Genomic DNA, 16,468 nt, shown 5'->3' with positions numbered 1-16,468 from the left:
TGTTACTCTGGTGAAATAATCAAATTCTTTGCTGAAGTCTCTCACTTTAGAGAGAACACAGCACTGAAGGGAGATTTTCCCCAACCTATTTGAAGTATCATCACTGTTGTATTTCTAGCAGACTTTAGATTATCATCAACACATTAAAATCTGTACTTCAGGCATTGAACCGTTTAACTCTCAATGGGTTAACCCTTGTCAACCCTTTGCTTGACAAAATCTTTTGTTTAGAAAGTGATTTCAAAGAGTTTATGAACAGGGTCAGCAAGAACAGGAACTGTACCAAGGCAATGTATTGTCCCAGGAACCCAACAAGCCTGATTTTTCAGACTTATGCTGTGATGACTCAATATTTTCAACCTTCATCAGAAAATTACAGTATTTCTATGCAGAGTGAAGTTCAGTTAGTTTCTCCTGGATGCTGCTGGGTGGCGGTGTGGAGATGCATCTAACCACGGAGGCTAGAGTGCTCCTTCCCTCCGCGAGCCCTTGGGCAAGGTGCAGCATCTGCATAGCACACACCCCCCCCCCCCCAAAATCAGGGTCACGTAGCAATGGGGGCAGGTGGTGGATGGTCGTATGAGCAGCCAGTGCACATCACAAGTCCTGGTTATGCGACCACTGACACCAGGCAGAAAATCTCTGAAGAGTTCTGATCATGGCTGGAGTCACCCGTCATTGTAAAGACACTGTCCCAAAGAAGGCAACGGCAAACCACTTATAACCATATAACATATAACAATCACAGCACGGAAACAGGCCATTCCGGCCCTCCTAGTCCGTGCCGAACTCTTAATCTCACCTAGTCCCACCTACCCGCACTCAGCCCATAACCCTCCACTCCTTTCCTATCCATATACCTATCCAATTTTACCTTAAATGACACAACTGATCTGGCCTCTACTACTTCTACAGGAAGCTCATTCCACACAGCTATCACTCTCTGAGTAAAGAAATACCCCCTCGTGTTTCCCTTAAACTTTTGCCCCCTAACTCTCAAATCATGTCCTCTCGTTTGAATCTCCCCTACTCTCAATGGAAACAGCCTATTCACGTCAACTCTATCTATCCCTCTCAACATTTTAAATACCTCGATCAAATCCCCCCTCAACCTTCTACGCTCCAATGAATAGAGACCTAACTTGTTCAACCTTTCTCTGTAACTTAAGTGCTGAAACCCTGGTAACATCCTAGTAAATCGTCTCTGCACTCTCTCTAATTTATTGATATCTTTCCTATAATTCGGTGACCAGAACTGTACACAATATTCCAAATTTGGCCTTACCAATGCCTTGTACAATTTTAACATTACATCCCAACTTCTGTACTCAATGCTCTGATTTATAAAGGCCAGCGTTCCAAAAGCCTTCTTCACCACCCTATCTACATGAGACTCCACCTTCAGGGAACTATGCACTGTTATTCCTAGATCTCTCTGTTCCACTGCATTCCTCAATGCCCTACCATTTACCCTGTATGTTCTATTTGGATTATTCCTGCCAAAATGTAGAACCTCACACTTCTCAGCATTAAACTCCATCTGCCAACGTTCAGCCCATTCTTCTAACCGGCATAAATCTCCCTGCAAGCTTTGAAAACCCACCTCATTATCCACAACACCTCCTACCTTAGTATCATCAGCATACTTACTAATCCAATTTACCACCCCATCATCCAGATCATTTATGTATATTACAAACAACATTGGGCCCAAAACAGATCCCTGAGGCACCCCGCTAGTCACCGGCCTCCATCCCGATAAACAATTATCCACCACTACTCTCTGGCATCTCCCATCTAGCCACTGTTGAATCCATTTTATTACTCCAGCACTAATACCTAACGACTGAACCTTCTTAACTAACCTTCCATGTGGAACTTTGTCAAAGGCCTTGCTGAAGTCCATATAGACTACATCCACTGCCTTACCCTCGTCAACATTCCTCGTAACTACTTCAAAAAATTCAATAAGGTTTGTCAAACATGACCTTCCACGCACAAATCCATGCTGGCTACTCCTAATCAGATCCTGTCTATCCAGATAATTATAAATACTATCTCTAAGAATACTTTCCATTAATTTACCCACCACTGATGTCAAACTGACAGGTCTATAATTGCCAGGCTTACTTCTAGAACCCTTTTTAAACAATGGAACCACATGAGCAATACGCCAATCCTCCGGCAAAAAAATTTCTGTCAAAAAAATTTCTAAAAACAGTCATGGTCATGGAAAGACCATGATTGCTCACATCATACAACATGATACATAATGATGATGTCATACAACACAGCACATGATGCCGATGATGCTGACGGCCTGTTGGAAAAGGATAGGACTGAGCTACTGAGATACAGTTGGCATAGGTGAGGGGAGTGAGGATGTAGGGAGCAGGAGCGAAGGCAGGGGATATCAGGGCAGGAGGGGGGATGCAGGGGACAGAACGTGAGAGAGGTCTTCAGGAGCAGGAAGATGGCTTTCAAAGGGGGATGAGAGGTGAAAAGTGAACAGCCAGAGACTAATGGCTAAAATGAGAGGGCATAACTTTAAAGGAATTGAGGAAACCAGAAGGGAGGTGCTAGAGATAAGCTTTGTTATAGAGTGGTAAGTGCATGGAACACACATATAGGGCTGGTGGTGGAGACAGATACATTAGGGGTATTTATCAAACTCTGAGAAAGGCGCATGAACAATAGAAAGGTGGAGGGTTATGTGGGAGGGGAGGGTTAGAATGATCTTGGAGTTGGTTAAAAGGTTGGCACAACATCGTGGGCCAAAGGGCTTGCTGTAGTGTTCAAAGTTCTATAACGCGATTTAGATCCAAGCACAGACCATGGGAAAGAGGGATGTGCCCAACTGAAGGTAATTCCCACTCTGAAGTCGCGTTACAAGTCAGCGCACCTTACCTGTCCACACACTGTGCAGCCAGGCAGGCAGTCGTCAGGATGGTTTTCACGTGAGACAGCCACTTCGAAGCCTCCAACTTACTGAGCCACCGGTCGATGCTGTTGGACTGGTCACTACAGGCATCAACCAACTTCACCAGGCTCTCCTGGAGCACACGGCCTCTGGAACAGAGCGCAGCAGACACAGTGAGGAGAGGCGTCATCTCATCGTGACCGTGAGGTTGGCAGCACACTGGGAGTTGGTGCAGTGTGCGGGGATGTGACTGGAGGTACTTGGGTTTGGCAGGGACTCTGGGAGTCTGAGGTGCCATACTGAAGGTGGTGGGACTGGGGGTATTTGGGTTCGACAGGGACACTGGCAGTTGGTACAGAGCTGAGGAGGTGTGATTGGAGGTAGGTGTTTAGGAATTGTATCACCGGTTTATCAAATCAAAGTAAATTTATCATCAGATAACAAAGGATCAGATTTAATCCCCAGATACATTTACATTACTAGAAAAATTGTTGTGTGTGTTGGTCAGGGTGTGACATGCAACCAAAATATTCAATCTATGAATAAACAGTCGACATTTTGGGCCAAGACTTTCCTTCAGGACTGGAAAGGAAGGGGGAAGACACCAGAATAAGGTGGTGGGGGGAGGGGAAGGTGAGAGGTGAAGCCAGGTGGGTGGGAAAGGTCAAGGGCTGGAGAAGGAGGAATGTGATAGGAGATGGTTCCCTTTCTCCTACCATTTCCCTCCTCCTTAGCCCGATCTTTCCAATCCTGAAGAAGGGTCTTGGCCCAAAACATCAACAATTTATTCCTCTCCACAGATGCCGCCTGGCCTGTAGAGTTTCTCCAGCATTTTGTGTGTCGCTCTGGATTTCCAGCATCTGCAGGCCTTCTTATGGTTAACATTAAACAACTGTAAAGGTTTAAGAATCATACAAGGATGAGTTTGGGCACCACGGTAGCACAGCAGTTACACAGAAACACAGAAAGCCAACAGCACAATACAGGCCCTTCAGCCCACTATGGTGGGTTACAGTGACACTATTCCACCTCAGAGCATCAGAGTATGGAATTCAATCCCAGCATCTGCTGTTAACATCGGTGTCTGGGCACTCTCCCCGTGTAATGCGTGTGTTTCCTCCGGGTGCTCTGGTTTCCTCCCACAGTCCAAAACCGTTCCGGCTGGAAAGTTCATTGGCCATTATTAGGCAAGGGTTAAATCAGGGAATTGCTGGGCAGCATGGCTCAAAGCATCAGAGGGGTAACTCCATACTGTAACTCAATAAATAAAGTTGGAGTTTAAAATACAGATATTGAATAAAATGTGCATAAATGTCAATACATAAGTGGTTTAAAGTGTTTACAATGCAGTGTTGGGGGGGGGTCAGGTCTGACGTGAGAATAATCTTCGTGATGGCAGTGTCGATTTACACCACTGTGTTCTGGGGAAGATGGAAATTTATCAGCTCTCACAAGGGGTACATCCCCCTCTGAGCGTTTGTGTTAACAAAGGAGATACGGTTCTCCCACCAGCTCCTGTGAAAGTATAGATATGTCACCATATTCTACCTTGAGATTGATTTTCTTGCAGGCATTCACCGGTTCAAAAGAAATACAATGGAATTTACAAAACACTATACAAAAACAGACAAACAACCAAGGTGCAAAAGACAAACTATACGAACAAAAATAACACCGGCCTGACAGCCACAGTGACATCGGCCTTCCCACCGCCGACCTGCTTCTGGGCCTGTTTGTTGCAGAGGGCATCTCCACACTCTCACTCCTCAGGTGAAAACTTCCCTCAACCGCCCCCCCCCCCCCCGGTAACTGTGGGTGCAAGGATAAAACTCACCTTCAGGGACATTTAGGGTAGGTAATTAATCCTGGCTCAGCCTGTGAAGCTCACACCTACCCCTGCAGCCCCCCCCCCCAAGAAAATAAACTTTAACCATTTGGTCCATGAACCGTCCCACAAAACCATAATCACCACTATGGTTTAACGACACTATCACCACTCTGATCACCTGGCACTACGCTGGACCTTTCTTTTCTAAGTGTGTGTTTTTTTCTTGTAAAAATTGTGTAATGAATGTTTTTCTTGAAATTCTGTTTATCAGATGTTTGTGCCTGTGATGCTTTTGAAAGTAAGTATTTCCTTGTACCCGTCCCACATGGGACTTGTGCATGTGACTTAGTACATATAACATAAACTATTACTGCATAGTACAGGCCCTTTGGCCCACAATTTTGTGCCGACCTTTCAACCTACTCTAAGATCAATCTAACCCTTCCCTCCTACACAGCCTCCATTTTTTCTTTCATCCCAGTGTCTGTCTAAGAGTCCCTTATATGCCCCTAATGCGTCTGCCTCTGACACCAAGCATACAATCTCTTAAGATTGGGCCACCCATCTTATAACAACACTGCCCAGAAGACAATGGCAAACCATTTTTGGAGGTAAATTTGCCAAGAACAATCATGGTAGTGGAAAGACCGTGATCGCCCACGACATACGACACGGCACATGGCGATGATCCACCACCACTCATGATAACGTATTCCACGCACCCATCGTTCTGTGTAAAGAATTTACCTCTGACATTCCCCTATACATTCCTCCAATCACCTTAAAATTATGCCTATAGGTATTATCCATTTCTGCCCTGGGAAAGCCTCTGGCTGTCCACTCAATCTAGGTCTCTTATGATTTTGTACACCTCTATCAAGTCACCTCTCATCCTCCGTTGCTCCAAAGAGAAAAGCCGAGCCTGCCTCACCTTTCCTCGACAATAGTGTGTCTGTGTGCGTCTCTGTATCTGTGGCAGCTCCTCACCTGTCAATGGGTTTGTGCAGTCTCTTCCAGTTTGGGTAGTTCCCCTTCGATTCCCAGCCGCCACCCTTGACTTTGTCCTGATGTGCCGCTTGGACAGAGCGCGTGTCAATGATGTAACCTGCCGATCCAGGGGGGAGCACAGCGGCCAGGATGTCTTCATCCTCCTTGCACCTTTTCCCGTTGGCGCCAGTCAGCGGCTGGCTGCTGCGCATTATCACCTGCAGGCCACAGGAACGTCTGGTAAAAACACTGTCCTCAGTCTAAAGGCATTGTTTCCACCCTCAGACCGTCACACTATAGAATATAGGAACAGAATTGGCCCATTCAGCCATTATTGAATAGCAGAGCAAGCTGACTTTTTAAAAATCAAACACATTCTCCTAAACCTCTCTCCATAATCCTTAAACAACTTACCACTCAAAAACCTATCAACTTCTGTTTGAGACAAACCCAATGACTTGGTCCCCACAGCACTCTGAGGCAAAGTGTTTCAGACAGGTAACTCTGGCTGAAAATATTCCTCCTCATCTCTGTTCTAAAAAGTCAGCCTTTCATTCTGAGCCCTCTGGTCCTAGACTCCCCCACTATAGAAACCATCCTCTCCACATCCCCAATGACTTGGCCTCCATAGCTTTCTGTGGCAATGAATTCCACAGATTCATCATCCTTTGGCTGAAGAAGTTCCTCCTCATCTCTGTTGTGAGGGAACATCCTTGTATTCCGAGAATGTGGCCTCTGATCCTAGACTGCCCCACGATAGGAAACATCCTCAACACATCCACTCGTTCCAGGTCTTAACACATTATTACCAGACTGTGAGAAGGTCCTGTCAGCTTAGTGCTGTAGAATTGAACCAAGGTGTAAAGTTCATTGCTGCACGAGATTAGGACCCTATATTGTATTGTAGATAATGTGGTTTAGGACTGCATACGCCATGAGAGACTTGAGCAAGCAGGCAGTGTGGGCTGCTGTCAGAAGAAGGCCCCTGTACTTGAGTGATTCTCTCTGTGAGAGCCTGTGTGTCTGGGGACTCAAAGAAACAGCGCAGAAGATTGTAACATTGGAACAGTGATCTGCTGGAGTCCCGCTGTCATGATGGCAGGAGCAATCTCTCTTTCTCTGTCACTAGTAAGAGAACCTGTATGCGTACCAAAGTGTTCGGACATGTCAGTTAAAACATTAGTTAGCTGCTCGTATATTACTCCTACAGGGTGGCGATAAGGCTTTACCGAAGGAGATGCGAGGCACTCCTTCCCTCCACTAGTCTGCAGGTCTCCCTCGGGCAAAGTGGGGCAACTGTGTAGCACCACTCCTCCCCAATCAGGGTCACGTGAACCCAGGGGAACAGGTGGTGGACGGTCGTACGAGCAGCTGGTGCACATCACAAGTCCTGGTTATGCGACCACTGACACCAGGCAGACAATCTCTGAAGAGTATTGATAATGGCTGGGGTCACCCATCTTGTAAAGACACTGCCCAGAAGAAGGCAATGGCAAACCACTTCTGTAGAAAGATTTGCCAAGAACGATCATGTTCATGGAAAGACCATAATCACCCACTTCATACAATACAGCACAAAATGAAGTGCAGGATTTTTGCAAAAAGCAGAGGATTTGATGGGAGACAGAATATGTTATAGGAGTAACAGGAGATAAAGAGAAGGGGAAAGGAATAGGCTCTATGGGATTGCATGAAAGCTGTGGGCCAAATGTCATGTATTATTATTGCATTGATAGAGGAGGTTGAAGCAGATTTCATTGGGCTTACCTTTGATAAGATGGAAGAATTGAGTAAGGGAAATGGCCCAGTCGGGAATCGAACTCATGTTACTGGGTTACAAGTTCAGCACTGAGTCTGAGTGAACCCTGTTGCAGAAACCACGATGCAGACAGGAGTTGATGTGCAGATTCAAAAGCAAGCTTTACTTTCTTTTTGCCAAGATGAGCAAAAACAGGAAATCAGCCCAACTCAAAAATGCAGTTATCCAAAAGACAAATTCAGCAATCCAAGATCATGATGCACAAATAAGATCTAGAAATGGCAGGCAGTAAGCAGACATCAAAAACAGAAAAGACTAAAAATCACCAGCGGCTCTTGCTACTTACAAGATCAAGATTCAAAGCACATTTATTATCAAGGGGTATATAAATTATACACCTTGTTTGCTTACAGGCAGCCACAAAGCAAGAAACCCAAATAACGCAATTTAAAAAAATAAAGACCAAAGACCACTGCACAGAGAAAAAGAAGGAAAACACCCAAAACATGCAAACAATAGAAGCAGGCCAACACCATTCCATTCCAGTAACACACAAACTGCTGGTGGAACACAGCAGGCCAGGCAGCATCTATAGGAAGAAACACTGTCGACGTTTCGGGCCGAGAGCCTTCTTCAGGACTAACTGAAAGAAAAGATAGTAAGAGATTTGAAAGTGGGAGGGGGAGGGGGAAATGCGAAATGATAGGAGAAGACCGGAGAGTGTGGGGTGAAGCTAAGAGCTGGAAAGTTGATTGGCAAAAGGGATACAGAGCTGGAGAAGGGAAAGGATCATGGGACGGGAGGCCTAGGGAGAAAGAAAGGGGGAGGGGAGCACCAGAGGGAGATGGAGAACAGGCAGAGTGATGGGCAGAGAGGGGAAAAAAGGAGGGGGAAAAAAACCTAAATATATCAGGGATGGGGTAAGAAGGGGAGGAGGGGCATTAACAGAAGTTAGAGAAGTCAATGTTCATGCCATCAGGTTGGAGGCTACCCAGGCGGTATATAAGGTGTTGTTCCTCCAACCTGAGTGTGGCTTCATCTTGACAGTAGAGGAGGCCATGGATAGACATATCAGACTGGGAATGGGACATGGAATTAAAATGTGTGGCCACTGGGAGATCCTGCTTTCTCTGGCAGACAGAGCGTAGGTGTTCAGTGAAACAGTCTCCCAGTCTGCGTCGGGTCTCACCAATATATAAAAGGCCTCACCGGGAGCACCGGAGGCAGTATATACTAGCCGACTCACAGGTGAAGTGTTGCCTCACCTGGAAGGACTGTCTGGGGCCCTGAATGGCGGTGAGGGAGGAAGTGTAAGGGCAGGTGTAGCACTTGTTCTTTGTGTGTGTTACTTGAATTTCCAGCATCTGCAGATTTCCTCGTGTTAGCATTCCATTCCAGACTGAGGATTCAGATCCAGATCACACTTTAAGACTGAGCAAAGCAAGGTACAGGAAGCAGGGTTTAAATACACAGACCTTAATTGGGAACATGTGCAGTCAATGATCAGTAACAAGACAGTCCAATCATTTCTGCAAAAAACCCTTCAGGAACTATGGCTGCCCCCTGCTAGCCAACGCCAGAATAGACCAGAGTCCTAACAGATCGAGGAGTTTTGGCAGTCAGGATGTCCTGTAGCTTGGTTCACTGTTTCTGGAGTATTGTGTACAGTTCTGGTCACCGAATTACAGGAAAGACGTCAACAAAATAGAGAGAGTCAGAGGAGATTTACTAGAATGTTACCTGGGTTTCAGCACCTAAGTTACAGAGAAAGGTTGAACAAGTTAGGTCTTTATTCTTTGGAGCGTAGAAGGTTGAGGGGGGACTTGATAGAGGTATTTAAAATTATGAGGGGGAAAGATAGAGTTGACGTGGATGGGCTTTTTCCATTGAGAGTAGGGGAGATTCAAACAAGAGGTCATGAGTTGAGGGGGGCAAAAGTTTAGGGGTAACACGAGGGGGAACTCCTTTACTCAGAAAGTGGGAGCTGTGTGGAACGAGCTTCCAGTAGAAGCGGTAGAGGCAGGTTCGATATTGTCATTTAAAGTAAAATTGGATAGGTATATGGACAGGAAAGGAATGGAGGGTTATGGGCTGAGTGCAGGTTGGTGGGACTAGGTGAGAGTAAGCATTTGGCACAGACTAGAAGGGCCGAGATGGCCTGTTTCCGTGCTGTAATTGTTATATGAAGGCCCACCACTGAGAGGCCACTGGGAGTCACACACAAGCATGAGCATCTCTGGTTAGTCTCGACTCACCAGGCATCTCCAGATCCCTTGAACTGAACTTGCTTTTATAAAGTTCTAGGGTTGTTCAACATGGATCTGTGCCCATGGCAACTGTAATGCCCATCTGCTCCAATCTCATTTGCCCGCATTAGGACCACAGCCATCCAGGCCTAAACACAACAAATTCTGCAGATGCTGGAAATCCAGAGCAACACACACAAATTGCCGGAGGAACTCAGCAGGTCAGGCAGCATCTGTGGAAAGGAATAAACAGTCGACATTTTGGGCCGCGACATTTATTCAGGACTGAGAAGGAAGGGGGCAGAAGCCAGAATAAGAAGGTGGGGGTGGGGAGGGAGAGCAGCACAAACTGGCAGGTGATCGGTGAGACCAGGTGAGGGGAAAGTAGGGTGAGTGAGGGAAAGGGTCGAATTCAGCAGCTAGGAGGGGATAGGTGGAAGAGGTGAAGTGCTGAGAAGGGGTCTTCAATGCCTTGTCCATTTAATTGTCTGTATAAATCAGTGATTCTGCCCTGGAGTTCACGGACCCCTCAGTTAATGGTAAGGGTCCATTGCATAAAAAAGGTTGGGAACCCCTGGTCTAAATCAACCTCCCTCCAATTCCATCACTCACCTACACACTAGGGATAACTTCCAATAGCCAATTAACCTGACCTTGAGGTGTGGGAGGGAACTGGAGCAGCTAGGGAAGAATGCATGGAATGGGGGAACGTGCAAACTCCACTCAGACAGCAACCGAAGTCCAGAGTGAATCCAGGCTGGGGCTCTGAGGCAGTAGATCTGTAGTGCAACGTAAACTCTCTGTCTCCGCAGACCCAGTGAGGCGATAACAAATACGAACTTACCATTCCATTCTTCCTGTGATAGTAACTGAGCACTGGGAAACGGCCTCCCTGCCGAAACTTGGCCACAATCTTCAGTGCAGCATCTTTGATGGACCTGTGGACGATCACAGCATCCGGGTAGCTCGGGCACACAGTGAAGTCCTTGTTCACATAACTAAGGCGCCAATTATTAGTCTACATGAGAGAGAAAAAACGGCTAATTAATTGTTGCCCAGCAGAGGAGTTGTGCACTTTGAGAAGGAGCAGATTAAGGGGCAGCAGCGAGTTTACAGGGCAGGGAGGTGATTGATGGCAGGGGTTCCATCCTGGTCAGCATATTGTGAGACATCCACCACCTGCTCCCATGGCTTCACGTGACCTGATCGGGAGGTTAAGCAGGTGCTACACCTTCCCCGAAGGTGACCTGCAGGCTACCCTGCACCCCTTCCTGACTGTCACCCAGTTTCCTGTGTCCTGCACATTGGGTGTAACTTCCTCTCTATATGTCCTATCTATCACCCCTTCAGCCTCCCAGATGATCTGGAGTTTATCCAGTTCCTGCTCCAACTCCTTAACGTGGATTGTTAGAAGCTGCAGTTGGATGCACTTCTCGCTGTTGTAGTCGACAGGGACACAGGAGCTCCCTGACTTCCCACATCTCACAAGAGGAGCATTCCACTATCCTGCCTGTCATTCCTACTGTCCTAGCTGATATAAAGAAGAGAACAAAAAACTTGGTGATAGGCGATTCTTTAGTTAGAGGAATGAACAGGAAATTCTGTGGACAAGAACAAGATTCCCAGAAGGAATGTTGCCTCCTGGGTGCCAGGGTTGGGATATCTCAGACCGTGTCCTCAGATTCTTAAGTGGGAGGGTGAATAGCCGGAAGTCATGGTCCCTGTACCAATGACATGGGTAGGAAGAATTATGAGGTTCTGCACAGGAAGCTAGGTGCCAAGTTAAAGGTTGTGATCTCAGGATTGCTACCTGTGCCAAATTCTAGTGAGGCCAGAAATAGGAAGATTATACAGGTTAATACATGGCTAAGGAGGTGGTGTAGGAGGGAAGGCAAGAGATTCTTTGGATCTTTGGGCTCTCTTCCAGGGAAGGTAGAACCTGTACAGAAGGGATGGTTTGCACCTGAACTGGAGGGGGACTAATATCCCAGCGGGAAGGTTTGTTAATGCTACACGGCGGGGTTTGAACTAGAGTTGCAGGGCGATGGGAACCAGAGTGCCAGAACAGCTAGTGGAGAGGTAGTGGAGGCTGATGTTGGTAAGACCTCAGACAAAGTCAGGAATCAAAAGGTTGGGCATGGTCCAACTAGTGTCCTGATCTGCCTATATTTCAATGCCATTAATATTGCAGGAAAGGCAGATAATAGTGTTGAAGGTGAGGTCGCTGGTTTACAAACAGAGGCAATGTGTAGTGAGGAGAGGCTGTTCATAGGGAAAAATTACAGTCAACAGGCTGAGTTGTAGGACAACATTAAAAAGGGAGAACACAGTACTGAAGGTGTTGTATTTGAATCCGTGCAGTATACAGAATAAGGTAGATGAATTTGCAGCACAGTTACAGATCGGCAGGTATGATGTTGTGGGCATCACTGAATCATGGCTGAAAGAAGATTATAGCTGGGAGTTAAATGTCCAAGGATACACATTGTATCGAAAGGACAGGCAGGAAGTCAGAGGGGTTGGTGTTGCTGTCTTGGTAAAAAAATGAAATAAGATCATTGCAAAGAGGAGACAGGGCCAGAAGGTGTTGAGAATCATTGTGGATAGAGCCAAGGAACTGCAAAGGTAAAAAGACCCTGATGGGAGTTGTATACAGACCCCTAAACACTAGTAAGGATGTGGCCTACAAATTACAATGGGAAATAGAAAATGCATGCCAAATGGGCAATGTTACAATAGTCATGGGGGATTTCAATATGCAGGTAGATTGGGAAAATCAGGTTGGTGCTGGATTACAGGAGGGGAGTTTTAGCATGCCGAGGAGCCTTTTTAGAGCAGCTCACTAGAGGATCAGCTATTCTGGATTGTGTGATATTAAGAGTTTCTTCAGATAGATAAAAGTGTAAAAGAGAGGTAAGAGTGGATATTGGACCACTGGAAAATGATGCCAGGCAGACAGTAATGGGGGAATGAAACGGCAGATGGACTGGATAAGTATTTTACTGCAGAAGCCACTAGCAGTACGGTGTCAGGGGTCATGGAGTGTGTGAAGTTACCATAATTAGAGAGAGGTTCCTGGGAAACTGAAAGGTCTGAAGGGGGTGAGTCACCTGGGCCAGATGAACTACAACCCAGAGTTCTGAAAAGGGTGGCTGAAGAGATCATGGAGGCAACAGTAATGATCTTTCAAGAATCACTAGATTCAGGAATGGTTCCAGAAGACTGGAAAATTCCAAATGTCACTCCACTCTTCAAGAAGGGAGAGAGGCAGAAGAAAGGAAACTATAGGCCAGTTAGTCTGACCTCAGTGATTAGGAAGATGTTGGAGCCGATATCAAGGATGAGATCTCAGGGTAATTGGAGGCACATGATAAAATAGGCAGGATTCAGCATAGTTTCTTCAGGGGAAAATCTTTCCTGACAAATCTGTTAGAATTCTTTGAAGAAATAACTAGCAGGATAGACAAGGGCAAATTGATTGATGTTGTGTACTTGGATTTTCAGAAGGCCCTTCACATAGTTTGGGACTGCTTTGCTGCCTCAGGGCCTGAACAACTTGCAACTGTTGAGGGAATAATATATTCAAAATTGTATCGAGATATTTTCCAGGAGAATGTCAGGGTAACAGTCCATCATCTGAAGCTTACTAGAAATTAGATGATGCAATCAGACAATGATCCTAAACACAAATGTAAATCAACAAAAGAATGGTTTAAAAAGAAAATTCATATTTTGGAATGGCCAAGCCAGAGTTCAGACCTTAACCCAATTGAGATGCTGTGGCACGACCTGAAGAGGGCTGTTCATGCAAGCTACCCCAGAAATATTGATGAACTGAAACAGGTTTGTATGGAGGAATGGTCTAAAATTTGTCCTTGCCATTGTAGAAGTCTGATCAGCAGAAACAGGAAATGTTTGATGGAAGTTACTGCTGCTAAAGCAGGTCCTACCCTTATTAAATACAAGGGTTCACATACTTTTCCCAGCCTGGACTGTGAATGATTAAACAATGTGTTCAATAAAGACATGAAAAATACAATGGTTTGTGCATTATTAGTTTAGGCAGATTGTGCTTGTCTATTATTGTGATTTAGACGAAGATCAGACGTCATTTTATGAGTAATTAATTTAGGTGTGGGTCAATGCGACTAGGCAGAATAACAGTTTGGCACAGACTAGATGGGCAGAATAGCCCATTTCTGTGCTGTAATGCTCTATGGCCTCTAAGGCAAGAGTTCAGAGACACTTGCTGCCGTGTCATAGAGCACTACAGCACAGAATGAGGCTCTTCAGCCCATCTGGTCTGTGCTGAGCTGTTATTCTGTCTAGTCCATTTGAAGCATCTCAACCAGAGATGTCAAATGTTTATTTCCCTAATCTGTCAATCAATGTGATCCTCTGTAATCTGTGGCCCAAATTTATATATATTGATGCATTCCTAAATCCACTAATAATTTTAATTAATAAAATATAAGTAGCAAACTCAGATTTGAAATAAAGAATTGCTCCAGCATCAATTGCTGGTTTGAAGATTTCCAAGAATCTACTATCTCACAGAGAGGTGCTTCTAAAACGAACAATGTAATTGTCTGAAATATCTTTAGTTTAGAATGTTCAGTAAGAGACTAACGTGTGACGACAGCCTGTCGTACTGCACTTCCGGGGGGCACAAGTCCCAGTCTTGCCGCAGCTTCACACTCTTGGGTCGGTAGAAGAAGGGATACATGTCAGTGACGGATTCCAGGGACGACAGGGCCTGAAATCCAAATCAGAACAAATAGTAACAACAGCAAAGGAGGACCCCAGAGCTTGCAAATAAAGACACAATGTTACCTTAGGTCCCACACCACCAGGATCAGGGACAGTTATTACCCCACAACCACCAGGTTCCTGAACCAATGTGGATAACTTCACTCACCACAATGAGCCTTAGGTACCACAATGAGCCTTAGGTCCCACACCACCAAGTTCAGGAGCAGTTATTACCGTACAACCATCAGGCTTTTGAACCAGTGTGGATAACTTCACTCACCCCAGCACTGAACAGATTCCATAACCTATAGACTCACTCTCAAGGACTCCACAACTCATGTTCCCAGTATTATTTATTTATTATTTTATTACTTGCATAATTTGTCTTCTTCTACACATTGATTGTTTGTCAGTCTTTGTTAGTTATAGTTTTGCATAACTTATATTGTATTTCTTTATTTTCCTGTAAATGCCTGGGAAAAAATGAATCTCAAGCTAGTATTGTATATGGTGGCATATATGTACTGTGCTAATAGTTCTTGTGGTGAACTACATATACCTGTCTGGACACGCCCCCCCCCCCCCCCCGACTGCTCCTGTGGCTCCTCCCACTGACCGTGGCTCCTCCCACGGATCCCGGTATAAAGGCGATTGGAGACACAGCCCCGGCCTCAGTCTCCAGGATGTAGTGTGGTGGTCAACAGCTGCTCGTTCTTTCTTCCAGCCAATAAAAGCTGATATCTCACCTCACGTCTCTGAGAGTTATTGATGGTGCATCAGTTCTACTTTGAACTTTGAATTTGGGAGAAGAAGATTGAACTGTGAAATGAGGTGGGATGCCAGGAAGCGGTGGTGCTGCAAGACAGCCTGATTGGTGATCCAGTGTGTGACCGATTCAGTGAGGTGAAACCTGATTGGTGCTCCAGTGTGCGACCGATTCAGAGTGAGCTGAAGCTTGCTATTTGCATGTCATGTCATGTCTAAACTTTTTCCAACCATCCCCTCCCCAGCATCTCCTGAAAGGCAGAACATGAGGGGAGAAAAACTTCAAAAATGTCTTTCCTGATCTCCATCAGACAACTGATGTGCCCATTTACTGTTCACCATCATACCTTCCTTAAGGCTGAGTCTCGGTGTCCTACTGTGTGTTAACTTTATCAATTCCCAAAAGTGATCGGGTAACCCGTGACCCTGCAGAGATCTGCTGTGTGCTGTCTGGAATTGACTTGAGAAGATGTACAATTGGAAGGAACCATGGGTGTTAGTTTGAAGCAGCGCTTCAGTAAACCTGAAATTTTGCAAGTATTAGTTTTGGGAAGTGAAACGGAGTAGTTTCAGGTCAAGTTCACTGTGATATTTCTGCCATTGACAGCTGAGAGAACATACGGTTTAGGAGCTGTTAGTCCATTTAGCCTATCAAATTTGCTCTGCCATTTATTTGATCCTGGCTAATTTAATCTCCCTCTCGGCCCCAATCTCCTGCTTTCTCCCCATATCTCTTCAATACCCATGAGAAGCGAGCCATCAGTAGCTTACACCACAGGTCACTGCAGCTACTGTGCTGTACAAAATGCACACCAGCCACAGCCCTGCAGACCTTCAAGCCATGCTGCCTTCATCTTATGAGAGACGACGCACCACATGATCGAGTTTATCTATGCCTGCTCATGCTGTTTCTATGCCTGATGTGAGCACCTGCACACTGGATAGAAGCTTCCTTCACTGTGCTATCAGAATTTGGAACAGCCTTCCAGATGCTGTGGTTGAAAACATCTGTGACGATGGGGTCCAAGCCTTCAAGAGTCGAGTGTACAAACACCTATCATCTCTGGGAGGGAAGTCACATGTTTCTTCATAAGCTATCTTGAAGGGGACCAGGATGGCAATGTTTGGTTGTTGGCAGGTAGGGATAATACCTGACTTTCAAGAGCACTTGTGAGTTATGTTCCAGCTGGACTTAGTCCTTGAACTGCTGG

At 45.7% G+C, this 16,468-nt stretch overlaps 1 protein-coding gene across 3 annotated transcripts in view; it reads right to left on the bottom strand.

Moving 5' to 3' along the window:
• LOC140715836 (myotubularin-related protein 9-like) overlaps window positions 1-16,468 on the bottom strand; it is a 48,465-nt gene that overhangs the window by 17,069 nt on the left and 14,928 nt on the right. For all 3 annotated transcript variants that reach the window (XM_073028273.1, XM_073028274.1, XM_073028275.1), the window contains 4 exons: window positions 14,371-14,496; window positions 10,585-10,758; window positions 5,736-5,953; window positions 2,908-3,069 (listed from right to left, as the gene is read on the bottom strand). In XM_073028273.1, the coding sequence (XP_072884374.1) occupies window positions 2,908-3,069; window positions 5,736-5,953; window positions 10,585-10,758; window positions 14,371-14,496 (680 nt within the window). The remainder of the gene's footprint in view (window positions 1-2,907; window positions 3,070-5,735; window positions 5,954-10,584; window positions 10,759-14,370; window positions 14,497-16,468) is intronic.

The sequence above is a fragment of the Hemitrygon akajei genome, chromosome 24, assembly GCF_048418815.1.
Source record: "Hemitrygon akajei chromosome 24, sHemAka1.3, whole genome shotgun sequence".
Taxonomy (NCBI): domain Eukaryota; kingdom Metazoa; phylum Chordata; class Chondrichthyes; order Myliobatiformes; family Dasyatidae; genus Hemitrygon; species Hemitrygon akajei.
The sequence above is the reverse complement of the archived record's forward strand: the minus strand, read 5'-3'. Positions and strand labels throughout refer to the sequence as shown.